The 25,984-nt window shown below is 30.1% G+C and overlaps 14 protein-coding genes across 14 annotated transcripts; 5 read left to right on the forward strand and 9 right to left on the reverse strand.

The window, feature by feature from the left end:
• Nucleotides 1-440: 440 nt before the first annotated feature.
• ACT1 (actin) lies at nucleotides 441-2,653 on the reverse strand (the record flags this gene model as incomplete). The annotated part of the gene is made up of 2 exons (XM_064856741.1): nucleotides 441-1,558; nucleotides 2,644-2,653. The coding sequence occupies 2 exons, from the start codon at nucleotides 2,651-2,653 to the stop codon at nucleotides 441-443; spliced, it is 1,128 nt and encodes a 375-aa protein (XP_064715874.1).
• A 267-nt stretch (nucleotides 2,654-2,920) lies between these two features.
• PWA37_000051 (uncharacterized protein) lies at nucleotides 2,921-3,373 on the reverse strand (the record flags this gene model as incomplete). Its single annotated transcript, XM_064856742.1, has 1 exon — nucleotides 2,921-3,373. One exon carries the CDS (start codon nucleotides 3,371-3,373, stop codon nucleotides 2,921-2,923), a length of 453 nt encoding a protein of 150 aa, XP_064715875.1.
• Nucleotides 3,374-4,069: 696 nt separating this feature from the next.
• Nucleotides 4,070-4,654, forward strand: SND2 (Snd2p; the record flags this gene model as incomplete). Its single annotated transcript, XM_064856743.1, has 1 exon — nucleotides 4,070-4,654. One exon carries the CDS (start codon nucleotides 4,070-4,072, stop codon nucleotides 4,652-4,654), a length of 585 nt encoding a protein of 194 aa, XP_064715876.1.
• A 143-nt stretch (nucleotides 4,655-4,797) lies between these two features.
• Nucleotides 4,798-5,667, reverse strand: PER33 (Per33p; the record flags this gene model as incomplete). Its single annotated transcript, XM_064856744.1, has 1 exon — nucleotides 4,798-5,667. The coding sequence occupies one exon, from the start codon at nucleotides 5,665-5,667 to the stop codon at nucleotides 4,798-4,800; it is 870 nt and encodes a 289-aa protein (XP_064715877.1).
• Nucleotides 5,668-6,434: 767 nt separating this feature from the next.
• On the reverse strand, nucleotides 6,435-7,412 carry BMT6 (25S rRNA (uracil2843-N3)-methyltransferase; the record flags this gene model as incomplete). The annotated part of the gene is made up of 1 exon (XM_064856745.1): nucleotides 6,435-7,412. The coding sequence occupies one exon, from the start codon at nucleotides 7,410-7,412 to the stop codon at nucleotides 6,435-6,437; it is 978 nt and encodes a 325-aa protein (XP_064715878.1).
• Nucleotides 7,413-7,966: 554 nt separating this feature from the next.
• RPL22A (60S ribosomal protein eL22 RPL22A) lies at nucleotides 7,967-8,347 on the reverse strand (the record flags this gene model as incomplete). The annotated part of the gene is made up of 1 exon (XM_064856746.1): nucleotides 7,967-8,347. A coding segment is annotated over one exon (381 nt), but the record flags the coding sequence as incomplete, so codon positions are not given.
• Nucleotides 8,348-9,272: 925 nt separating this feature from the next.
• REX2 (Rex2p) lies at nucleotides 9,273-10,148 on the forward strand (the record flags this gene model as incomplete). Its single annotated transcript, XM_064856747.1, has 1 exon — nucleotides 9,273-10,148. One exon carries the CDS (start codon nucleotides 9,273-9,275, stop codon nucleotides 10,146-10,148), a length of 876 nt encoding a protein of 291 aa, XP_064715880.1.
• A 2,296-nt stretch (nucleotides 10,149-12,444) lies between these two features.
• MNL2 (putative mannosidase MNL2) lies at nucleotides 12,445-14,958 on the reverse strand (the record flags this gene model as incomplete). The annotated part of the gene is made up of 1 exon (XM_064856748.1): nucleotides 12,445-14,958. One exon carries the CDS (start codon nucleotides 14,956-14,958, stop codon nucleotides 12,445-12,447), a length of 2,514 nt encoding a protein of 837 aa, XP_064715881.1.
• Nucleotides 14,959-15,372: 414 nt separating this feature from the next.
• On the forward strand, nucleotides 15,373-15,660 carry PWA37_000058 (uncharacterized protein; the record flags this gene model as incomplete). Its single annotated transcript, XM_064856749.1, has 1 exon — nucleotides 15,373-15,660. The coding sequence occupies one exon, from the start codon at nucleotides 15,373-15,375 to the stop codon at nucleotides 15,658-15,660; it is 288 nt and encodes a 95-aa protein (XP_064715882.1).
• A 282-nt stretch (nucleotides 15,661-15,942) lies between these two features.
• On the reverse strand, nucleotides 15,943-17,049 carry ERG3 (C-5 sterol desaturase; the record flags this gene model as incomplete). The annotated part of the gene is made up of 1 exon (XM_064856750.1): nucleotides 15,943-17,049. The coding sequence occupies one exon, from the start codon at nucleotides 17,047-17,049 to the stop codon at nucleotides 15,943-15,945; it is 1,107 nt and encodes a 368-aa protein (XP_064715883.1).
• A 1,378-nt stretch (nucleotides 17,050-18,427) lies between these two features.
• Nucleotides 18,428-20,185, reverse strand: SPT8 (SAGA complex subunit SPT8; the record flags this gene model as incomplete). The annotated part of the gene is made up of 1 exon (XM_064856751.1): nucleotides 18,428-20,185. One exon carries the CDS (start codon nucleotides 20,183-20,185, stop codon nucleotides 18,428-18,430), a length of 1,758 nt encoding a protein of 585 aa, XP_064715884.1.
• A 1,061-nt stretch (nucleotides 20,186-21,246) lies between these two features.
• Nucleotides 21,247-22,056, forward strand: OSW2 (Osw2p; the record flags this gene model as incomplete). The annotated part of the gene is made up of 1 exon (XM_064856752.1): nucleotides 21,247-22,056. The coding sequence occupies one exon, from the start codon at nucleotides 21,247-21,249 to the stop codon at nucleotides 22,054-22,056; it is 810 nt and encodes a 269-aa protein (XP_064715885.1).
• A 924-nt stretch (nucleotides 22,057-22,980) lies between these two features.
• FCF2 (Fcf2p) lies at nucleotides 22,981-23,652 on the forward strand (the record flags this gene model as incomplete). Its single annotated transcript, XM_064856753.1, has 1 exon — nucleotides 22,981-23,652. One exon carries the CDS (start codon nucleotides 22,981-22,983, stop codon nucleotides 23,650-23,652), a length of 672 nt encoding a protein of 223 aa, XP_064715886.1.
• A 220-nt stretch (nucleotides 23,653-23,872) lies between these two features.
• Nucleotides 23,873-25,351, reverse strand: LPD1 (dihydrolipoyl dehydrogenase; the record flags this gene model as incomplete). The annotated part of the gene is made up of 1 exon (XM_064856754.1): nucleotides 23,873-25,351. The coding sequence occupies one exon, from the start codon at nucleotides 25,349-25,351 to the stop codon at nucleotides 23,873-23,875; it is 1,479 nt and encodes a 492-aa protein (XP_064715887.1).
• Nucleotides 25,352-25,984: the final 633 nt, after the last annotated feature.

The following is a 25,984-nucleotide window of genomic DNA, read 5'->3' on the forward strand; positions in this document are numbered from 1 at the left end:
GTATATCCCTGAAGAATGTTATCTAGGAAAGATTATCTTTATATATATTTCAAGACTAATAAAATTTAAGAAATTCCTTAGACCCGAAATATATACCTATAAAAACTTTATTAATAATATTATATATATAATAAATAGACATATTCAAATTCACCATCAAAAAGAAAAGTACAATAGGAGAACTCATAATAAGACAGAACTAAAATAACAATTAATAAATACATTGTTATTATTATTTTAAAATTATTCTTATATAGTTCTTTTGTCATTATCATATAACCTGCAATTGGTTAAATCAAAGCAACAAAAAAGTAAGAGAAAAAAAAATGAAAAAAGGCAATGCCGACTATAAAGGGATAAAACAAATAAGTTTTTTTTTTATAATTTTATATATATATAAAAAGAAAGAAAGAAAAAAAAATTAAAAAAAAAAAAAAAACTTAGAAACATTTGTGGTGAACAATGGATGGACCACTTTCATCATATTCTTGCTTTGAGATCCACATTTGTTGGAAAGTGGTTAAGGAAGCTAAAATAGAACCACCGATCCAGACAGAGTATTTTCTTTCTGGTGGAGCAATGATCTTTACCTTCATAGAAGATGGGGCCAAAGCAGTAATTTCCTTTTGCATTCTTTCAGCAATACCTGGGAACATAGTAGTACCACCAGACATAACAATGTTACCGTATAATTCCTTTCTAACATCAACATCACACTTTTGAATGGAGTTGTAGGTAGTTTGGTCAATACCAGCAGCTTCAAGACCCAAGACAGATGGATGGAATAAAGCTTCTGGAGTTCTGAATCTTTCGTTACCGATAGTAATGACTTGACCATCTGGTAATTCATAAGACTTTTCGATAGAAGAAGATTGAGCAGCGGTTTGCATTTCTTGTTCGAAATCTAAAGCGACGTAACATAATTTTTCTTTAATGTCACGAACAATTTCTCTTTCAGCAGTAGTAGAGAAAGAGTAACCACGTTCACAAAGAATCTTCATCAAGTAGTCAGTTAAATCTCTACCGGCCAAATCAATTCTTAAGATAGCATGTGGTAAAGAGAAACCAGCGTAAATTGGGACGACGTGAGTAACACCATCACCGGAATCTAAAACAATACCAGTAGTTCTACCAGAAGAATATAAGGATAAAACGGCTTGAATGGAGACGTAGAAAGCTGGAACATTGAAAGTTTCGAACATAATTTGGGTCATCTTTTCTCTGTTAGATTTTGGGTTCATTGGGGCTTCAGTTAAAAGAACTGGGTGTTCTTCTGGAGCAACTCTTAATTCATTGTAGAAGGTGTGATGCCAGATCTTTTCCATATCATCCCAGTTGGTGACGATACCGTGTTCAATTGGATAACGTAAAGTTAAAATACCTCTCTTAGATTGAGCTTCGTCACCGACATAAGAGTCCTTTTGACCCATACCGACCATGATACCTTGGTGTCTTGGTCTACCAACGATAGATGGGAAAACGGCTCTTGGAGCATCATCACCGGCGAAACCGGCTTTACACATACCGGAACCGTTATCAATAACTAAAGCAGCAACTTCTGTTTAAAAGAAAGAAAGAAGGGGAAAAAAAAAAATAAAGTAAAAATCATACATATTTTCCATGATAAAATTATCAATCCAATTGAATAATTTAATAAATACATTTTTGTTAGTAAAAGTTGGTAGTCAAAGAGAAAGGGAAAAAAAAGCTAATGGATATAAAACTCTATATATCTGCAAATCTGCATGTGTTTCTTGTTCATCCATTCACTCATTAATTCAACCACTTTCATGCTTCATTTTTTTTCTTTTTTCTTTTCGATGTTGCAGTAATATTCGAAGATTGCTGAGTAAAAATTGTCTTGTTTCTTCTTGTAGACTTATGTGTCAATTATGCTGCTCAATGCATATTACATTGATCTATTCCATACTGCATATCATTGTGCACGAACAATATGACAAAACCTATTTTATCACTATATAATAAATATCATAGCTTCATATCCGACCAATTAACAAAAAAATTTTTCTTCCTTTTTCTTTTTGCTAAATTTCTGCTCTCCCCCCTCTTTTTCTCTCGAAATTTTTGGGGAAAAAAGAAAAACAAGCAAAAAAAAACAGACGAAAAAAAAGAAAAAACCAAAAGATCTTTTTTTTTCTTCTTCATCGAGAAGATAAAAAAGGAATGTGGTAAATAATAGTAATAATAATGATAATAGTAATATGGTTCTAACTGCAGGAATAGATATTAGTTCGAATAGTTGAAGTATAGCATAAAGGTCACTAATAACCAATATATGTAGCTCAGAAACGGATCAAGCTAAAAACAAAAAGAAAAAATATTTATTTACCTTGACAACTCCTTCAATTATGGTTTTTGTTTTGCAATTTATTTCTTTTTATTTAATCATCCTCTTGGTAAGCATGAAAATAAAATAAATACAATATTTGCTATTGAATCTTCATCCCACTATTTTTCTAATACAGTTTTTTTTTTCTCTTTCTCTCTCTTCTTGATTTGATTATTCATTTAATCATCCCGGAAAATGAAACTTTCTAATTTATAGTACTAGCTAAACATCGATAGAAGAAACATAGAAAACACACAGATCATTCAAAGATACAAAAAAGAAAACTAACATACCAGAATCCATTGTTGTTATGTTTGTCTTTTGGATTTATATATATATATAAGAATATCTATACAGATATGATTTGGTGAATTATCTAATAAAATAAGAAGGGGGACTAATAGGAAAGTTCAAGGGGCTTAAGATAGAAATATATATATGCTATATAATAAGTTGAATGTTAATAAAAAGAACAGATCAAGAGGTGTGAAAACGGCAAGCAGGTAATAGCCAAGAAAACAACATGAGGTTGAAACAAACAAACTAAGAGAGCAAACAAATGTATGTGTGTCAGAAAGAAGAAAGGAAAAATGAGAAAAGAGAATCACCTTTTATAAACAAATCTATATATATAATTGCTGTAATGGGTGGGTAAAGCGTACGCCACGGGATTAACTGCGGAAAATCAAACATTACTGTCCTATTTAACAACTTATCTATTTTGTAATAATGGGGGGCGGGAAGAGGAGGGGATAAAATAAAAAAAAAAAATAAAAAATAAAATACCACTCTTTTTGTCAAAACGACCAACAAATAATAATAATAATAATAATAATAATGATAATGGCATACACTTTTTCGTGGCAAATGACATACACGAAATGAAAGAATCAAAAAACTTATGATTGCTATTTTTCTTTTTACATATTTTTTCCCTCGCCTCTCTTCCAAAAAAAAAAAAAGAAAAAATGTAGAGGAGACTGCCGTGTCATATGACATAATCTTTCTTTTCCTCTTTCTCATTGTAGTTTTATAAAACTATCATCCTTCTCCTATCTGTTACAATATGTGGCACACTAGTGATACACAAATTGAAACAAATTTATATATACACCAAGAGTTGCCATGATTAAATTAATATACTGAATGCCAGTATCTTGTCAATAACTGCGATTGTGGTTGAATTTGGTTGCGAAGTTAAGATCGATGGTAAAACTCGTTCTTTATTAACTTCCAATTTTTTTTTTTTTGCTATTCGATATATGTAAATTGATCAATTTATTTCCCGCTGAGTAGTTTATTCTTCTTGTCTAATCCCTTTTTTTTTGGTGTCTCTTTTTCATTTCTTGTTATAGCTTTTTTGTCCACGCATCAATATAATAAAGATTAAAAAAAACAAAAACAAAAAAAAATAAATGAATAAATAAAAGGATTAGACAAGAAAAATATGTGGAGAACGCAGTAGTTTTGCTACAGTTATTCATGAGGTTTTAGAGCTTTTTTTTTTGGTTTTTTTTTTGTCGTATGTCGGCTTGTTAAATGATATTCAGTAACATGATAGTTGGTATCATATATATAACTTCAGCTTATTATCCTTGGGTAGCAGAAAGAAAAAAACATAAATATGTATGACATATTCCTTGTTGTTTATTTAATTAAAATAAGTTAAATCGAATAAGCTTGAAATTGAATAAAAAAAGACATACTCATATAGTCATCATGGCTGGGAAATCTGCTAAAAAACATGCTATTAACAACACAAGAATTTTAAATCAATCGATCTACATATCTAGTGGTTTGATTACTCTATCTTTATCAAGACTCTTTCTAAGTAATGATAAATCTGTAACTCTATCGTTTTTCTTCAATCTTAAATTGATTTTATCTCAATTACCACTTTTGGTATGTCTCTACATCCTAAATAAAACAGGTAGACCAATCTGGTCTAATGGTGAATTGAAAAATGAAGGCTCAATGATCAATTTATCAAACCCTCAGGGATTGGTCGAATATATGCTGGATATAATTTATTTATCATGGGTCGGTGACATTTTTTTGACCATTTTTAATTCATTTAAATTGATTTGGTTAATTTGGATCATCGTAATCCCAAGTTATATAATTTATAAGCTATTCCAATTGAGAAATCAGTTTGGTGGTTCAAAATCCTTCAATATTCCACAACAAAATAATAAAAATGCCAGAAGTAGAAGAAGTATAAATGCAAAAGAAACTGAAAAATCTAAAAGACAATTGAAAAGAGAAAATAGGTCTAATGAAAAGGTTAAATATAGGTATAAATAGATAGGTAAGTAGGTATATAGATAGATAGATAGATAAATAAATAAATAGATAAATAGATAAACGTAACAGATAGATATTGATCTAATAGATCTTATCCTTTCTTTTTTTTTTGGTTTTTTTTTCCATTTATTCTGTTTGTTTACTTATATATATGTAACTATCATTTCTTTAATGCGGCTCCAAAGAGGTAATATGAATACGAATTGATCATTTGCATAACGATTTAATAATAATTCTATTCTCTTAACCATTTCATTGAATATCGATGAGAATTGTTTGTTTGCAATGCATCTCCATTTAATGAATTTAACATAGACCAGAATCATTAACAATTGACCAAATAACAATCCACTGAATCTTTGAAACACTATTAAATTTGTCAAAATTTTTAAAAGTATTATAGGTACACTCATTACCACATAACGAAACATCAGTATTATTTCCCATGACTGTGCAAGTATTAAGCATTTTTCATTATAATTACTAATGAACATTGTAATTAACGAGCTTATCATTGATTTTTGTGGTATTATAGTTAAATATGGTAATAAGTTCTCCTTGAAATAATTCAATATATGGAAAAGTGAAAATATTGTTGGTGATATAATTCCACCATTCAAGATAATTTTTTGACCACTTAGGTTATTTAATAGATATAATGTCGAATATAATGTAAAATATTGTAAATTATCCAATTTATACAAATTAACAAAAAAATTTGACGCATTCAATTGTTTACTTCTGATAAACTGATATAAAACTATCCCGAACGATATAATAATGTATAATAATGACCTGTTATAATGGTATCTTTGATTATTTACACTAAACAAAGATAAATGCAGTTTTAAAAAATGATACAACGTCATAACGTGACCAAGAAACCAATAAAATTGTGGTTGTCTTATTCTTGACTTCATAATAGTCATAAAGGGCACCGGCTGTCTTTGTGAGCGTCCAGTATTGTGTCCACCAGATGGATGGCTATTTCTATAATTGGATTGTTGAGCCATCGATGTTGTAAATAAATTTACTTTATGGTTTCTCTTTCCGTTTCCGTTTCCCTATCCCGTCCTTTCACTTCACCTTTATTTTATCTATAAATTTATTTTATAGTTTTTTTATTTTTTTTTTTGTTGTATTAATATTATTTAATTTATATAAAAGAGGTTTTTTAACAGAAAGGACGAATAAATAACGTATATATATATATATGTATATACGTGTGTGTGTATAAGTTTCTCGTTCCAACAGAATTTGACACTTGGCAAATTTTATATATTACATAAGTGAAGTTGAATTAAAAAAGAAAAAAAATAAAAAAACTAATGATCTCATTTTTTGATATCGGTTTTTTTTCCTTCCTATCTTGTCGTTTTTTCTGTCCATTTATTCTTTGTTAGCCGGTTTGTAAATTTTTGATGTCGTTGTTTCTTTTCTTCCTGTTTTGTTATCGCTAAAAGATAAAAAAAAAAGTAAAAAAAAAAAAAACAGAAAAATAATGAATTAACCAAAACAAGGAGATTAGATTAGATGTCAAACATTACATTTTTATAAGAGAAAATATTATTTGGGGGAAGAACCTCTGGGAAAAAGAGGTGACTAATGGGGTCTGAACCAGGATTGCACTTCACAATTAAGAAAAAAACTTTTCTTTTTCACAAAGCAGAAGGATATAGTAGGTGATCGTATGAAAGATTATTATCAGAATAAAGAATGAGCCTTGTGCATACTCAGTTAGTCGTTTTGTATTCTAGTCTATTCCTCAAACATAAAGCTTTTATTTCTTTCTATATAATCTATAAAAGAATCTCATATTTTCTAATCGTATCGGATAATCTAAGGTGTTGTCACATCTATACCAAATACTATCATTTTGTGAAATTAGTTCCCAACATCCTTCTATACCTTTTCCCCGAGCCCCAATTAATATAGTATCTATTAAAAATTGTATCGGGAATTTCTTACTCCCAACAGTAATATGAGAATAACTGCCTGCACTCTCTAAAATAAGTAAATAACATCCTTGTTGACATTGTTGATTTAGTCTTTGTAAAAAACGTATGCTTCTCGCACGATCTTCTTTGAATAACTCGTTGGTAGTAAATAGCATTGTGATTAGATTTAATTTTTTCAAAGAAGTAGCATTTTTCACATCTTCATCGTCGATTGATCTTAAGATATCATGATTTAAAAAATTCACTTTATATGTTTTCCAAATATTATTATACAACCATTTTTCCTTCACTTGATCCATAATCCTTTTAATTACATGGTCCCAATTGGCAATATCTATCAATGTGACTTCTAATAATGTATTCTTGCTATCATTGTCAATATTTTTTTTCTTTTTTGTGTGAATGAATGGAGTAAAAATACTAGTAATTGCAATTAACTCTGCACCTGCACCTCCACCAACACATAAGATCTTAGATCCATTATTATTGTTGTTGTTATTACTTTCATTACTCTTGGTGATGATATCAACTATTTCTGGGAAATGACTCAATAGTGATGCATAACTAATAGCTCTAGATGGTGTCCATCTGCAACAATATGCAACTCTTTTCCAATCCTCATTAAATGCTTCGATATATTCCCTATTGTATAGCTCTGTTTTAACCTTTTGTATTTGTTCAAGTAATTGGTTAAAATCAGTTACATATAGTTCATTACTAAATGTTACTTTAAATAAATCAATAATTTCCTGCGGTGGTAAAGTTATCTTGTTATGTGATGGTAGTTGTTTCTCTGACATCTTTATTATTGTTGTGGCGAAGATCAAGTTAATTTGTGGTTATCTAATTGGCTCAGTATTCCAAGGAGAACTAAAAGTAACATAGTATACATAAGCATTATCTCTGATCACGTAACTTACTTGCATAATAAAACTTATTCATTAACACTTTTAAGACAGAAAAAACAGCTGTATATAATCGTTAGAAACTAATTTTAAACAGTGGCAACGCCTATTGATAAATATCAGAAGCAGAGTTGCTAACCTCCTCTAATGCATGTTTTCAATCTTTGAAAAGATAACAAGAGCAGGAGATAATATAACGTTACCAACTAACTCTCTTCATATGCAATTCTCTACAATTCAAGACTGGCTAGGCATACGAAAGAATATCTATTTCATATTATTAACGTTATACTATTGAGATGCAGGAATATAAATTACAAAATAAAAACAAATAGTGACAACAGTGCTAAAGTAGAAAGATTTGTTAAATTATATAACTAAATGAAGAAAATAAAAAATACGATAGTATAGGGACTAACCAGATAATGTACCTATAAAGCATTATTAACTTATTCTTCATCAGCTTCTTCTTCGTCATCTTCTGGAGTGACTTGGTAGAAGGATAATTTGTATTGGTTGGTCTTGTAAGAAACGAATCTAATCCAGTCTCTTAATTGGTTCTTCTTTAAGTACTTCTTGGTTAAATATTTTAAATACTTACCAGAGAACTTGGTGGTAGAAACAACAGTAACAACGGAACCATCTTCTTCGACAGTAATAGCGTTACCTAAATTACCAGTAGCGTTGTCAACCTTGATGTGGTCGATTAAGTACTTGGCATAAGCAGCTGGGTCGAAAACACCATTTTCAGTTGGGGCAGAGACATCAACAGTGAAGGTCTTAGCAATCTTTTGTTTTCTAGAAGTCTGCAACAAAAAAATAAAAACGTTTCAATTGAACAAGTACAACATATAATGACATACAACTCCTTGGTAGTTATAAGATCAATTATACTTGACAGTTTACATGTTAGTAATAAAGTTCAGGTTTTTGCCTACTGCTATTAACAATCACATGAAAAACAAAAAGAGAATTAACTAAAATCTCTGTGAATTTTTAAAATACAGCATAGCAAAAAGAAAAGGGAAAGGATACTTTAGATCACTGATTTTATTAATCTTAATAACCCCTCCGGCATGCCATAGTCGCTTATATCTTTGGAAACTGTCCATGTACCAGAATGGAAGGTGCGCAATAACTTGCACTTATTGAAATGCTTCCTTCTTTTTCAGTTATTTGTTAATAGATTACACATTCTTTTAGAGGCACTCACATACGTTTGGAGCCATTGTTATTTTATTCGTTGTACACCGCTCTTAGTTTGGACCTAATAGATGAAGGCCCGGTTGACGTTACGATAATCATACTCTAAACCTAACTTTAAATATGTTTTAAGTTGATAATTTAGAAAGCTGGTTGTCTCTAAGGTGATGTTTTGATTTTGTTTTTCAAAATGAAAAAAAAAAAATTTGCGTCGTTTTTTTAAAAGAAAAAATATATTAATAGGCAAAAACAAGATAAACACATATTTCTATTTTAGGTAATATTAAATAATTCTTTAGGATTTTTAAAAAATATAACAGAAATATCGATTTTTCTATTTTTTACCAATCGGGTAAAAACAGTCCTGATTTTTCTATAATACGTTGATTTTGCCAAATAGAACAAATAGGTAAATAAATCAAAATAGTTGATGAAAAATAATAATGACTATGATTAAAGAGCAGGACCATGTATAGTTAGTACTATTCGTAATTTTGTAAAGTCGGTCGTATTCAAATTTGGTTAAGAGATATAGCAGTAACAATCTTAGATATGTTTTTAAGAGGTTTGGTAAACTCAGGAAGAAATTCTCTAAGAAGATACTGGGGCAAACCTAGTTCTAGACAATTACAGAACTTTGATAAGTTAAACGATATTACAGAAGTTAAGTCGGTTAAGAATGATACTAATACTCAATGCTCATCCATATCAAGCTCTTCTTCGAGAGTAGATCGTATTTCAAAACCCATTGTTTGGATTGATTGTGAAATGACTGGGTTAGACCACACAAAGGACCAGATCATAGAAGTATGTTGTATAATTACTGATGGTAATTTGAATATTCTGGATAAAGATCCAGTTGGAAATAAATGTTACGAAAGTGTTATTCATTGTGATAAGGCTGTTATGGATATGATGGATGAATGGTGTATTGAACATCACGGTGCTAGTGGATTAACTAAAAAGGTCATCGATAGCACAAAGACAAAAGAACAAGTTGAAAAGGAATTATTAGATTATATTAAAAGGTTTATCCCAGAAAAGAATGTAGGTATATTAGCAGGTAATTCTATTCATATGGATAGATTGTTTATGTTAAAGGATTTTCCAAAAGTCATCGATCATCTTTTTTATAGATTAATTGACGTTAGCACAATTATGGAGGTCTCCAAAAGGCATAATCCTGAACTAGCAAGTGTTATTCCAAGAAAAGAGGCTGCACATACTGCAAAAAAAGATATTTTAGAAAGTATTAGACAGTTAAAATGGTACATGGATCATTATTTGAAAGCACCAATAGAAACATCACAATTTGTTGAAAAAAGGAGAAAAGAGTTAGATTTGGGTGAAGCTACTTTTAATAAGCGTAAATTGGATCAAACTGACAGCGTTAATGAAGAACCTGAATCAAAAAAGAGCAAGAATTAATGGAAATAATAGTTATTTATGAAATTACAGTACATTTTTGATACCAATTGCTAGTTTTGTAGAATTCTCTTGAGCTAACAGATCCATATGTTTTTTCATTTTTCATATTGTGACTTCTAGAGAATAGTATGTACCGTTATATATATTATGCATAGACTCTTTTTAATCCTGTAAAATTAGAAATCTTTCGAAATTATTATGTGCACAAAGCAGCTAAAAATATCAAAAGCTAGCACATGTTTGACATTTTGTTTAATTTGCTGTTTTAAACAATGTTTAATATTTCAAGCAATAAGATCATGAAATAATTAGGGAGGGGAAGAGATTATTTAGTATTTAATATAAGACATATTGTATAGAAAGTTTATGTATTTAAAGAAATAGTATATTATTATATTGAGTTCCTTAAAGAAAATAGAAGTTTAAGTTTTGTATCATTAAGGTTTGAATATTTGAAGCTCAAATATTTAGTGAGATTAATTATTAAATTGTTACAGGTATCCCTCATCAGGATAGTTTTTAGAATGAAATAAAAGTAGGGTGTTCGGTATTGGAAATAATAACTATGAAAATGAAAGGAATAATATTTTTTATAACTGTTATTTGCTGGAGAATGAGTTGGCATCTTTTTTCAGAAAATGCCCTTGTTTAACTTTGATTACTTACTTAAATTATGCATTATAAACTCCATTTTATTTATATTTTTGTCATATTTTTTCATAAACATCCCGTTCCTGACCTAAAAAAATGAAAAAGAAGACAGTAAATCAGTATATTCAAAAATGTACTAAGTAAAAATTAGCTGTACAATGCCCTTATTTGAAATCGCAATTCTCAAAAAGAGAGACTTGAAAGGAATGTGTTGAGAATGAGTGCCTTTATTCATTGGATATATAGTAAACATTCTCAAGATTATATTAAACAGATTTAGTATACAAAATTATAATAAAGTTCTTCGCTTTTTTTTTTCTCTATATACAACATAGAAGTAATAATACACAAAGATTGTAAATAAGATAAAAATAATGTATGATGAAATCCTTGGCTTTATATATGTTAACATTCAGCCATTTTCCTCTACGAACAGTAAGATATTTATTAAACAAACTCAACAACCTTTGGTGACCTCTCAACAATTATTACTCAACAATTTATCGTTTAGTGTCTGCTAAAATCTTCTTGTTCTATCTATTTCATTATAGAACATTTTATTTCAACAAAATGACACTTTGGATCCTGACTCTAAGTGAATAGATAATTGCTGGATTAATGTTGGAAACCAATTACTAAAAAATTTGTTTGGAAAAAATCTGTCTTTTGGAGGGGAATGCCAGCCGTAATTATCAATATAGACAATCATATTATATTTATTAAATTCTATTTAAAAAATACCAATCAACATAACATCAACTATAAAAAAGTAAAAATATTAAAGTTAATTTATTAATTAGAATAGACAATTATATAATTGGTAAATATATGCATAATTAATATCCATTTTTAGTATATTTCTTAAAATTACCCCTTTCATTTACATTATCTTCATAACAAATAGAGTTTTATTTATTTAAAAGAAGCAAGTAAAAATGCAAAAACCACAAAGCTTACAGCATATTCAAAAACAAACCTAATAATAATATAATAACAAAGCTTTTTGATCCTAATGTAAATAAATTAGAAACCAGGTCAACTCCTGCATCAATATAATGAGAAGCAACTAAGTTTTAAGTAACACGATTATATGCTGATATTTTTAACAGAGCTACTATTTAATTTATGACTACATAGGACAAAAAAATAAGTACTAACTTTTCTAAAAAATTCCAAAATTCATACAACTATATAAACAAAGACATTTACAACAATGAATATTATTTATTTCTAGGGCCCAATATTATTTAATATATAAAATACATAATACACAGATTACAAATGTATTCAAGTTAGATTAGAACAAAAGTTTTTGTCTTATTATAATCACATATCAATATAGCCTTTGTTTTATTGTATTAAAACACAATAAGGCCGAATATTATATTCATTAATATATGATTTTCATCTAACTTATCTTCAAACACTAATTTTCAAAAATAAATATTATTTGAAATATAATACCTTGATTTATTTGTTAAAATCGGAAGAATCTAGATGTTATGTAAATATTTTTTTTTACATGCCATATGTCTTCTTCTGAGGAGGTCACTCTAATCAGTAAAAAACACATATACCAATACTGTATATATGATTAAATCTTCTAACTAATCGAAATATATTCAAATCAACAATTCCACATGCACTATCTTAACGTTTCCTTTAGGGGGGATTTATTTTTCTTGAATCTTTTTTTGTTCCTAGCCATTATATGTCCACCATCAGTATAGACATAATCATCAAATGAAAACTTAGATGGATCTTCAAAAAGCAAATAGTAATATTTTAATGTCTGTGAAAACCAATAACTCGGAATATTTTCTTTAGATATTTCATTAACTTTCCATACTCCTTTCGGTCCCAAATTCAAGTCTCTAATCTTATTAACGGTTATTTCAAATAATTCTTTCCCTATTTGTCTCCATTTCTGATTACCTGTCATTCTATATAAATATAGCAAGGATTTAATCAAAAAAGGTGATAAAACACTTTCCTTGGAGTCATCAATATTATTGATCCATAATGGCATATCTGCATGTTTATGATAATTCTTATTCCAAACTTTCTTCTCTATATCAATATCCTGATTTGTCAACTTGATATTTAAGAATGCTTCATTTTTAATAAAACTATAACTTCGCTTCCATTCTTCACTATTCAAGTTGGATTGTTTCACTTTTGAAGCAAATACTTCATTATGAATATCAAAACCATTCTCAAAACCAATATGTCTACCTTTCAAAATATTCTCTATCTTGACATTTTCATCGTAATCAAAATTATTAGAACTCATAGTATCTATCTCCTCATCTTCCATAATCGATGCTAATCTATGCATAGTTGAATATTCAGATCCCCAATCTAAAGAAAGTGGCCTCATTACTCCATGATACTCCTTAAATAAAGTAAAACAGGAATCCACCAAGTCGGATGCTACTTGTAAATATAAATTATCCTTCTCATTATCAACTAAAAATAGTTTGTTTCCATAAAGCAAAGTGGAGGGAAATTGACATGCCTCAGGTTGAAACGTAAAATCTCTTCTTAATTGTACTTCTAAATCGTTGGTGGTAAGTGAATATAATGCATTGGTATACAGGTTTGTTAAAACTGTTAAATTTGTTGGTGCTGATGGTTTAAATAACATAAGATTAATAATATTTTCCATAGCCTCATGGAATATTATGTTTGAGTCTATGATCTTTTGCTTATTTTCAGATGATAATGATTCTTTTGTTAAGTCATTATCATTAGAACCTTTATGTTTATCTATTGTATTTAATGCTTGAGTACGTTCTGCGACCGACTTCATAGAATGTAGAATATCAACATTAAGTAATGAATATAATTTAGCTAATGAATCATATATGGAAAAATAATCTTTATCATCCACTGATATTGTCGATGAATAATTGTTGAAGTGCTTGAACTGATGACAAAAGACAAAATTCAAATTTTCATTAATACTTTTCATTATCTGATCCTTTTGGTGGGTACCCATAGATAATTCCTTACTTGACAATACTTTACAACCAGACGCATCCACAATATTAGGAAATAAAGATTTAATAGGTAGTTCCATCGAAGTTTCCCACACATATTGTAATATACTATAAACAGCATTGAAGTACTTGTTATCATATGATAGTTGTGAAAGTTTTGTTAATTCTAAAGTCAATTTCATCATAGAGCCTAACTTTGTTTCTTTATATGGAAACCTGTTATTATATGGTGATCTCCAAGGATACGAAATTACTGGTAATCTGTTTGGGGTGTCAAAAGATCTCAAAATAAAATCTCCCAGTTGCTTGGCTTTAACTAAAAGAATATCTTCTCCTGAGAGTTCATATAAAGAAAGTAAACCACCTAGACCTCGAGTTGTTAAATCTGGAATATCAATTAGCTCACTTACAGTGTAAGGTATTTTGAAATCGATTTTTGTTAACAGATTTAATGCTCTTTGAAAGTCTGTTGTATCTCCCATAATATAAAGTGTACTCAATGAATCAATAAGACATATAGGCCATGGATCACTCATCCATTGTGAAACTTGTTGTTCCCACGATTTAATAAATATGTCATGTATTTTTTTAAGCATAGTATTATCACGATCTGTCAAAATAGCAGGAAATGACAAAGTGTCTTTATCAGTCATATCTATTGGAAATGACTTTTCGTACATTACAGGATACTTTTCTTTAAAAGATGAAGGGTTGATTGGTTGCAATGGTGGTATTGTATCGCCTAATTGGTATTGCTCGTAATGTAAAGATGGATCATGGTCAGGAGACGAAACCAACAATGGAAAATACTTATTCTTTTCGTTTAGATTAACTTTTTGAGATGGTAGCTCATTTAATTTGTTTGGTGGCCCTTTATTTTGATCATTTCGGTCACTAGGAATATTATTTTGCCTAATAATGTTTGTATCTTCTACAATATTAGTAATAGACGGTAATTCATTACCAAATAATATATCACTTCCTTTTGCTTTCCCATGTGTATCGATGGTAGGTAAGGACTCGTTCTCTGCATATGAATTCAAAATGTCAATTTCATTTTGGAAAGTGTAATAAAACAGTAAAGAAACTGTAACACTAAGGACCAAAAATGATTTCAATTTCTTCAAAAGACGTAAAAAAATTAATTTAACTTTCATTTCGGAGTGACTAAAAAAAAAAAAAAGAATGCCTCCCCGCTTCTCACCTTAATATTTCTGAACTTCAACAAAATGTAATTGTTATTATAATTCTTACTTCCTTTATTAATATATATCTCCATTATATAAAGTAGAAAATGATTTCTCAAGCGTTAAATTTTTTTGTTTTATACTTTTTTTTTTAACAAACTTTTTACGTTAAAGATTTAAATTTTTCGCAGATTTGAAAAATAGAAATGAAATAAAGGATGATCTCAACTCGTGAGAAGTATTTGTAGAAAGTCCACAACCAGTTAGGTAAACTTAAGAATATTTTTGCTTTTAAAATCCCTGGCACCTTTCACATAGAGTGTCCTTCTTATTTTCAAAGAAGTTATTTTGAAGTAACAAGTCTATAATCAATTTGGATCAATTATGGACATAAATCTTATTAACAATACGGAAACAATAGAACCCCTAGCCAAAGAGTATAATGGATCAACATCGATACCACATCCAGAAGATACGAAGAATACTAACAATATTGTTACGAGTAACAATAAGAATGCTACCACCACCACTAATACTACCATAAATAATACTGGGGACGACCCAACGACATTGATAGATTGGCAACGAAAATGCATAATTCAAAATAAGGAAATTGAGAGGTTGAACAAACTTAACCAATTCCTTGAATTAGAAAGAAAATTAGGACAATAGAAACACACACACACTCTTCTTCGTAGTCAAATAACATAATTGAACAGATGTTTCAAAAAATTCCAATATAATAAATTGTATAAGCATAATATGTAATATATATCATTTATATAAAGTATAGATTCATTAACACGTATAATATAATAAAACTAGATGAATTATATGAATTGACATAATCGATCAAAGGGAAACAACATTAGAAATATAACATGAATAAAAAGGTCTATCAATTTAAGTATGCCAACCCATAACCGAAAAAAAGAAGTACACATATATATTAACTTAAATATTCTTCTTAGTGGCATAGACTCTTTCATCATTATCACCTTCAACTAACTTCATTTCAATTTCTAATTGCTTCAATTGTTCTTCTAAAACTTTCTTATCTTGATTAGCATTCTTGTCAAATAGAGAATCTTCAGGACGTCTATAAGAACCAGCCAATCTGTCCCATAAAGTGGTGAATTGCCCATAGTTGTATGAGAAGTATAGATGGTGGACAGTGTGACAAGCAGTACCATTAATGATCTTGCTATTGTACATATGGTTACCATCATGAATCATAATAGTCCAAAAGTTGACGAAAGTGAATAACCCTAAGTAAATATACTTTTGTAAAGGCATAATCATTGGGTAGATATGGTAAGAGATACTTTGACCATAACCATCAAGTGGATGGAAAGAATGAGAAGCGAATGGAGTACAGACTAACCATTTATGGTGTGGCTTATGTAAAGCACGGTAGACCTTTGGCCAGTGTAACCATCTGTGAGCCCAGTACACACCGCAGTCAGTAAAGAAAATAAATGCAGCAATTTCCTTTACAATAGTTAACCAATTCATGTTTGGTTTAGTGTAGTATAACTTAGAATGACCATTACATTCTAACATGAACCATGGAACAGTTAAAAGAGACATCAATGGGATAGCAGAAAGAGCCAATTTTATTTCTTGTCTCATTTGGTTTTGTAAGTAACGTGGATGATTGAAGATGGATCTATCAAAAACAAAAAGGTAGGAGAAAGTGGCCATTGACAAATATAGAAGCCAACCAAAAACCATTGTAATTATCCATAGAGAAAGCATTTCTCTGAATAAATTATAACGAGGTAACATGGATTGGAAAGTGGCTTCTGTAACATTCCATAAGAAAGGTCTGTGACCATAAACATCTGGACAAGTCCTATTGACTACAGAATTTTGTAATAATACAGTCTGTTTAACAGCATCTATTATAGCACTGGAATTACCACTTAGACTTGGTGGGGGTGATAAATCTAACCATTCAATCCATGGCTGTGGTACTGTAGAGGCAAGCTCAACAGGAAAAAGGTATGAATATACTTTATCGAAGAAAAAAGTATCACAAGTTTCCAACACAATATCCATTTCTTGCTTCTTTAATGACTTCTCAGTATTGTACGTTGTAATGCTTCCCTTTTATCAAGAGGGAGAGAAAGGTACACAACAATGATCCGACTCAAATAGAACTATTCTTCAGAAGCCAATAAATCAAAACAGTGTGGGAACAACTTAAGTTTGTTTCGGATTAAAGTAACCTTCATTCCGAATCAATGAACTGTTCTAGTTGTTATATATATTTATACAAAGATTCAATTGCCTTTAATGTCGTTCTTCTGCAAATTTAAACGGGTCTTTTCTCGCTCGAATCCTATCGTTTGGCTCTCCTTCGTATGTTGCCCAAACGGAGAAAATACTTGAACAAAACTTTGCAAAACAATAGGAAACAAAGAGAATCATTACAAAAAACACAAAAAAACAATAGATCGAATTATTTCCTTCTGTTATTTTTGCTCAAAACTGCTTTTTTGTTTCTTTCTTATTTGTTTTTTCTCTCTCTCCAGATAAATAAGGACAGACATATTTCGGTTTTATTTTTTTTTTTTTTCTTATTTGATATAGTTTCCTATTATTTTAAGATAAGGTAAGTGTTAAGTGACTTTCTTTCACCTAAAAATCAAATGAAGGAGTAAGTGAGATAGAAAATAAAGGTCTTGAAATACCATCGAATACTCACTGTATTTGCCAACAATTTAATTAACAGCAGTGATTAGCTCGGAATAATAGATACACTATCAAGACGTAACAAAGAAAATTGTAGTAATTTTAATTATACTTTGCATTTTTCGAATAATAAGCTTTCAACTCACACGCCAACTAAGGATCCTAAGAACATAGAGAAGTATACTCATATTCATAAACAATCTCTTATCCAAAATTTTCTCAAGACGAATAGTTACTATATCTAATGCATTGCTGCGTTGGAACTGTTGTTCATTCTACATAGTTCTGTAGTGTTTCATTTATTTACCCGTATAGGGTTTTGAACTCCGAAAAATCACATCACATATTCTCCAACATAATATTTTGGAATCTTAAAACTTGCTGTACTTCTGGGAAGTAACTTAGGGTTTAATAGAAAATGTGATATTTTCCTGAGTCTTTTTTATTTTTCTATTTTTCTATTTTTCTATTTTTCCTTTTATATTTAATTCTGTTTTTTTTTGTTTATATTTTTTTTTGCGGATTATTTCGTTTAACTCTCCAAGAGATATGTCTCGTTTAATTGAAGTATATTATAAGTAAATAATATTATTATTATTGTTATTGTTGTTAATCGTTTGATATGATTAGCCATCACATCTGCTCAACCAAACTTGATTAAGAAAGACATAGATACAAAAAAAAAAGTAATTAAAAAATAATTTTGTTAACTATCTACCTAGTCATCTAAATATTATTACGGTCATTGTAAATCCACATCATATATCAATACAACATCTGTAGATTGTCCCTGCCATCCGCGATCACCTGAAGTAGACACTACGTACCTACAAGTTGGATCCACATACAACTGCGATATCATCCCGCCGTGATGTCCTGGGACGATTAAGAATGGGCTATTACTTTTGCCACTATTTATATTACTACCACTTTGCACTGTAGTATCGAACAGACGTATATTATCTCTAGAAGCAGTAAGAATATGCTTTCCGTTGGGAAGAGACTTCACGCATGATACAGGTCCGGAAATTGATGGTAATTTCATAATATTTGAAGGTAGAGATGTTATCATCTTTAAATCGTATTCCTCAACACAGGCGTTACGTCTCCCTACATATATTTTATCTCCAGTATATGAATCCCATGTTGCTGACATACACCATGGCGGAGTACCAGGCCCTCTTTGTAAAGATGCTACAGGTTTTAATGTTGCTCTTGAATCCCATATATTTACAGTACCATTTAAATTGGCTGTCATTAAAACTGATTCATCATATACTATCTTTAAAGAAGTGGATGATATCTCTTCTATCAACTTCTTGTTGTTATTGTCACTATTTTTGTCTTGTTCTTTCTTTTTTTTGTCTTGTCTCTGTCCATCATCAAGATCAACTTCTTCTTCACGGTCTTCATCTTCATCTTCACCAAATAATGATCCCATTTCATCGTCCATATCGTCATTGGCAGGCTCAAAATTTTTAACAATATCATCTATTTTGACATTAGAAAAAAGCGGGCGATACTCTATCGATGAGACCTCACTGCTATTACCCTGAAATTCATTGCTAACCACACCTCCGGCATTTAAATCCCATTCTAAGATACGCTTATCCCATGAACCGCTCAAAAACTTATCTTGATTATTATTCAATTTTAATATATTAACCACCTGTGTATGCTCTTTAAAATAGTGTACTATTGACCCCTCCATGTAACGAACACCTTGCATTGTAATACCACCATTTTTTAACCCACTTAGCATATACATACATTCATCCTCCACGGCCAACGAATAAACAGGACTCACTAGTGGTTCATAGTCAGTCTTGTTTTTTATCTTTATATTCTTTTTGTATTGTGGGATTTCATTTTCCCAATATCCAGTCAAAATTCCCGCATTATTAATAGATTCTGCTAGTGAATGTTTTTGTATAATCGTTAAAGATAATTTCCCCTGTACTGTGTTCAGAAAATCATATTTCCTGATATATCCATCCGACCCACCAACAAACATGTATTTAAGACCTTTAGACATTGTTAGAGCGTTTACATGGCTTTGTATTGGAATAGCTGCCGTAGGATATATGTTGTAACCTGACGCAATTTTAGCAGATTGTAACATTGTCAAATAATAATGATGAAGTTTATCCATTGGTTTGGATGTTTTGTCTTCTTCTCCACCTGTTATTACTTTGTTCTCATTCAGAAGTGGTTCTATATCTTTATTTTCATCGGTAATGTTTTGATTATTATCATTATCCTTGTCTTTTACTTTGTTATCATTACCTTCATCATCATTATTATCATTATCATCATCTTTTTTAGCATCTTTTTCTTCCTCATTTTCTTCCTCATCTTCATTCATATTCTCATCATCATCACTTCCTTCTTGATTTTCCTTTTTCCCTTCATCTATGTCCATTTGATCCTCCTCTTCTTCTTCCTCATCATCATCTCCAATAATTGGATCTTGCTCCAAAATATCATTTTCTGGATCCATTCTGTTATATATTATGATTTTTGTTTAGTCAAAATAATAACAAATGAATTATTCATATACATACATGTATATATAGTTTCTGTTAGGTTATATTTCAATAATGTACACTCGCTCACCTTTATTATTACAGGCACCACAAAACATCCTCGAACAAGGTATTATTTACTAATATTTTTACCTTTTTATTTTATTATTTACCTATCTTTTTTTCTTTTTTTATTTTTCAATTGTAGATTGATAAAAACACGAAAAAAAGTCTCCATTTCTTCGAGGGTTGACTATATCAATTGACCTCTTTTTAGTCTTAATGATCAAGCTTTCTTACGGATAGGTTCCTAATGCAGTAATATAACTGTATGATGTTGAAAATCATATGAATACGTGGCACAGCTATGAAACTACTTTTTTTTATTTGATAACTTTTTTTTTTTAACCTTTTTCATCTAAACATTCTCCCTTTGATTTAATCCTCTTACCCTTCATATAATTTAGCAATACCGAAATCACAGTATCTTAAATTATTAGAACAAAACAAGAATGAGAAAATATTCAGAAAAAAAGAGTGATATAATGAGGTGTGTTGAGTGTCTTCTGTAGCTATTCTGATGGTTTCAATTCCAATCCGTTGACAACAATCTATATTTTCTATTGGTAGACGAAGAAAATATTTCCAGGACATTGAATATTATTCTTTCTTTTATCCCCTTATAGGTAATATATTTTTTATAGGACAGTTGAAGAAACCTTTCCTTGCTCCATTTCCTCAGTAGTTAGAATTATTATTTTCGTTTTATTACTTTATTTTCACTTTCTCTCCTTTGACTATTACTAAAAGCTAAATTTGATTTGTAAAAGGAAATTCTCATTCTATTTTTATAGATGCCATTATACAAACATCTTCTACTTATAATAACATTTAAATAAATATAAGACGTTTTACTTATTCAATTTTACTATTTCTTTAAAAGTTATTCCGCCCAACAAAAAGAGAAAATTTAAAAAGAAGGTTAAAACGAAAGAAGACAATTATTAATAAAATAATTATTTAACACAACACCAGAATGGAGGAAATTGAGTCCACGGTGGATTATAATTATATCAGGTCACCACGACTGGGCAGAATAATATCTAAGATAAACTCAATAGAGATGGAGGTTGATCTTGGTGGAACCACGACAAATACTACACCTGTATCCACTGTAACACCCTCCAGAGAGTCATCTCAACAAACAAAAAAAATGAAAGAGAAGAAAAAAAAGAGAAGAAAGAAGAAGAAAGAATCCAATGGAAGAATAACAACAGAGGGACAATCAACCAGAGAAAGCCATTTAGTATGGAAAAGTTATATTCCGCCAACAAGAAATCCCTTTGTAATAACTGAGGAGGAATATTATCCAAATGATGTTAATATCAAGAAAGACAGAAAACATGATATTAACGATTCAACATTATTAATTCCTTCCATGTCTAATTTAAGAAAAGCGTTAACAAAAGCCGATAATTTCGATCAAGGTAATGTATATACTTTAGAAGAGAGAGCTGGTGATATTTGGAGATTAAACAGACATTTTAATATTTCTCGAGGGACGATTCCTCGTGGAAATTCTATTAATAATAATAGCTATGTTAATGGCAGTAGCAATAGTAATGTTAGTATTAACAGTGCATTTAATCATAATGAGAGAATAGGTTCCTTTAATCATTGTGCTGATTGTACTCAGGACAGTCATACTCCTGAATTGACTCGTCACTTAGAGATATTACATCGTGGAAACATTGGTAATATTTTACAATTTACCTCAAAGAAATATGGAGAAATGGATACATTTCTTAATATTTCGAAACCAAACAATTCTGACAAACCTTGTTGATAAAAAACTATACAAATTAATGAGTCACTAAGAGCACCTTTTAAAAAAATATCAACAATACAACTTTATACAGGACATACAAAGATAAAAATAACAAAAAGGAAAATAATTACATATCAATCAATTATACGTCATTTTGCGCTAAATCTTTAATATATCTCCATTTAATTTTTCCTTTTTCTACCACTTATTGTTGATGCATCATTTAAAATAGATATTTAGATATTCTTCAATATAGGTATACTATATTAATATAACAAAAGTAGCTTTAATATTTAAGTATTTCATATTCTTTCCTGCCTCTTTTTTTTTGTTCTTTTCAAGTTTCTTTTTACTAAAGTTTACAAGAAGGCAAAGATATTAACGAGCTATAGATTAGAATTAGTGATAAAAAGTGGCAACAAATATTTACAGAACATTTCATTTTTTGTATATACCTTAATCCCATATATTTTGAATTACTCTCTACTAGCCGAGGACATCTTCCAAAATCAAGAAAGGATACACAATTAGCGATCATATAATTAACCATTACTATCACACTATTAAACTACTTAACCTTCAAAAAAATATGGATGTTATTAAAACCCCATTAGAACATAAGTATACCTACTTGTTCCCTGTATGGGTTTTAATAGAAAGTTATCATATGTATTAATCCATGCATCCATACACCCTATTTACCTTTAGTTGTTTATTTTTTCTATTTCCATTCTTGAAAAATTTTCTGCTAACTCTTTTTGAAAGTAACTGATAATACAAAGCGATGGCCATCGACCTTATATTTGATCAGTTGCATGAATGTTTTGGTTCAAAAGATTATTAGCACCTGTTGTAAATTTAAGGAGACATAATTTATGAACCCATACTTGTGAGTACACTCATATATTCATATATACATAAGCCGATCAAATTTAAAATATTATGAGCATAGAGGAAGAGCAAACTTTAGATGCTCTTTTTGCCAGTTTGAAAGAGGTATCGAACAAAAAATTAACACCAGCAAATGAACTAGAAAAAAATCATGATTCTGATGTTTTACGTTTAGATGATAGTAAAGATACTGAAAAGATATTTAGAAATATCGAACTAGATTTGAAAAAATTACCAAAATTAAACAATGATTTTGATCAATTGGGCTCCAAAAAAGCTAATTCCAATGATAAAAAACCTCTTCCGACACTGTCTACAACTTTATTAGATGAAACAAAAACGACACAAAAACAAAACTTTAAATCTGAGGCAAAAGACTGGTTCCTTCTACCTAAACCAAGTGATCATATGAAAAAACAGTTACAAAGAGACTTACTATTAATCAAACATCGTGCTGCACTAGATCCTAAGAGACATTATAAAAAAGACAAATGGCAAGTACCTGATAGATTCTCAATAGGTACAATTATGGAAGATAAGACTGAATTTTTCTCGAGTAGATTGACCAAGAAACAAAGAAAATCCACTATTTTGGAATCTCTTATGGCGGATAAAGACACAGATAAATATTTCAAAAGAAAATATTCTGAAATTCAAGTACAAAAGACTAGTGGGAAGAAGAGTCATTATAAAAAGACCAAAGATATGAGAAGAAAATTTTAAATAGGTATTATAATCATTTATTTAATGAATGCATATATAGTACAAATCAAAAAATACAATAATTTAATATATTTGAATATGTTAAAGAATATAATAATGTATATTTAACACGAGTTATGTAATAAGAATAATAAGATAAATGAAAAATGGTAAGATAAATATATAGAAAGAGAAATCAAAAAGAAAACTTACTTAAATGTTTTAAAAAACTATTCACATATTAGAAGTTAATTGGTTTAGAGTATGCGTCCATGTTGGCTTCTTTAAAGGCTTCTGATAATGTTGGGTGGGCATGACAAACTCTAGCAACATCCTCTGCAGATGCACCATATTCCAAAGCCAATCCAGCTTCAGCAATCATCTCACCGGCATTTGGACCAATGATATGGGCACCTAGAATACGTTCAGTCTCAACATCAATTAAAATTTTGACAAAACCATCCGTGTCCATATTAGTCTTAGCTCTCGAATTAGCAATGAATGGGAATTTACCAACTTTATAAGAGATACCATCCTGTTTTAATTGTTCTTCAGTCTTACCTACCCATGCAACTTCTGGATGAGTGTACATCACAGATGGGATGTTATTGTAGTTAACATGGCCATGACCGGTCTTAAAAATTTCCACAGCAGCAATACCTTCTTCTTCAGCTTTATGTGCTAACATTGGACCAAAAGTGACATCTCCAACAACTTTAATATGTGGATGTTTAGTGCTGAATTGTTCATCAATGACAAGACGACCTTTTTTGTCTACTTCTAGCCCAGCAGCTTCAGCATTTAAACCTTTAATGTAAGGTCTTCTACCAACGGCAACTAAGAGAATATCGGCCTGTAATGTAGATTTTTTACCAGTGATAGCGTCTTCCATTTCAATATCTACCACATCACCGTTTCTTGTAGCACCAAGAACTTTTGTGGAGACTTTAAAATTCATACCTTGTTTTTTTAACAATTTGGCAGTAACAGTGGCAACTTCTCCATCCATAGACGCACCAATAGCTGGTTGATATTCCAAAACGGTAACTTTAGAACCTAATCTGTTATAAACTGAACCCATCTCTAAACCAATAATACCACCACCAATAATAGCAAGACGCTTTGGAATCTCCTTCAAAGAAAGAACACCCGTGGAAGAGACAATTCTTTCCTCATCAATAGTTATACCTGGGAATGGAGTTACTTCAGAGCCTGTAGCGATCAAAATCTTCTCTGCATTTAATTCTATCTCTTCGAAGACGGAACCAGCAAGACCTTCCACGGGTTTTACAACAAGAGACTTCTCATCTTTGAATGAGCCTTCACCCTTGTAGTATGTAATTTTATTTTTCTTAAATAGCATTTCTACACCGCCAGTTAATTGATTAACGACTTTTTCCTTAGCTGCCATAAATTTATCGAAATTTAATTTAACAGCACTCTTATCGACGTCGATACCTCTTGTTTTTGTATCAGATAAAATTTGATGATATAGTAGGGAATTATTTAATAGAGCTTTGGACGGGATACAACCAACGTTTAAACAGGTACCACCAAGTTTACCACGTTTTTCGATACAGGCGGTATCAAAACCTAATTGGGCAGCCTTAATAGCAGCAACATAACCTGCTGGACCACCACCAATGACGACCAAATCATGGGCTTTCTTCGTAGCATAGGATCTTGTCCATGTATTTCTAAAGACGCCAGCTCTTAACATTTTTTTTTTTCTACCTTTAATTATTATTATTATTATTATTTTATTGTATTTATATAGATTTGAATATTGATATATAAGCAAAAAATAAAGGTAATGAATAAATTAGAATATATTATCGGATGTATGTGTGTGTATGTGTGTATAGAAGTAGCAGCTAATTTATTATTAAAGTGTGAAAACAATTGTAACTAAATAACAATTTATCTACTTATTAATTAAAAATTCAAAAATAAAAAAAGAAAGAAAGAAGAGAAAACCCTTTTATCCCGATGTTGGTATAAAGTGATAAAAAAATAATTTGATTTAACAACGGTAAGACTTATGAACTTTAATATAAATCTGTTACTTGTAACAACTTTTGTAATGTACATTTGACCAATACACGTTTCTTTACTCATTTCAACTCCAATTGCTTGTCCTTCCCCCCCTCCTTACTTCTGCCATCGCGCTTCTCGTTTTGTCTATTTCAATCTGCGTAATCGTTTTCTGTTCGAATGTTCGAGGGAAGGAATTGTTTTCCCCACAGCGGGGTTCTATGAAGAAAAAAGAATAATTTCCAAGAAAGAAGCACAAACACTTTTGATTGGTTTGCCGTAGTAAAAGAAAAAACAGAAGAATGGTTATTTAAGAAGA

This window comes from Arxiozyma heterogenica, assembly GCF_036370985.1.
Source record: "Arxiozyma heterogenica strain weizmannii chromosome Unknown scaffold_11, whole genome shotgun sequence".
NCBI classification, from domain to species: Eukaryota; Fungi; Ascomycota; class Saccharomycetes; order Saccharomycetales; family Saccharomycetaceae; genus Arxiozyma; species Arxiozyma heterogenica.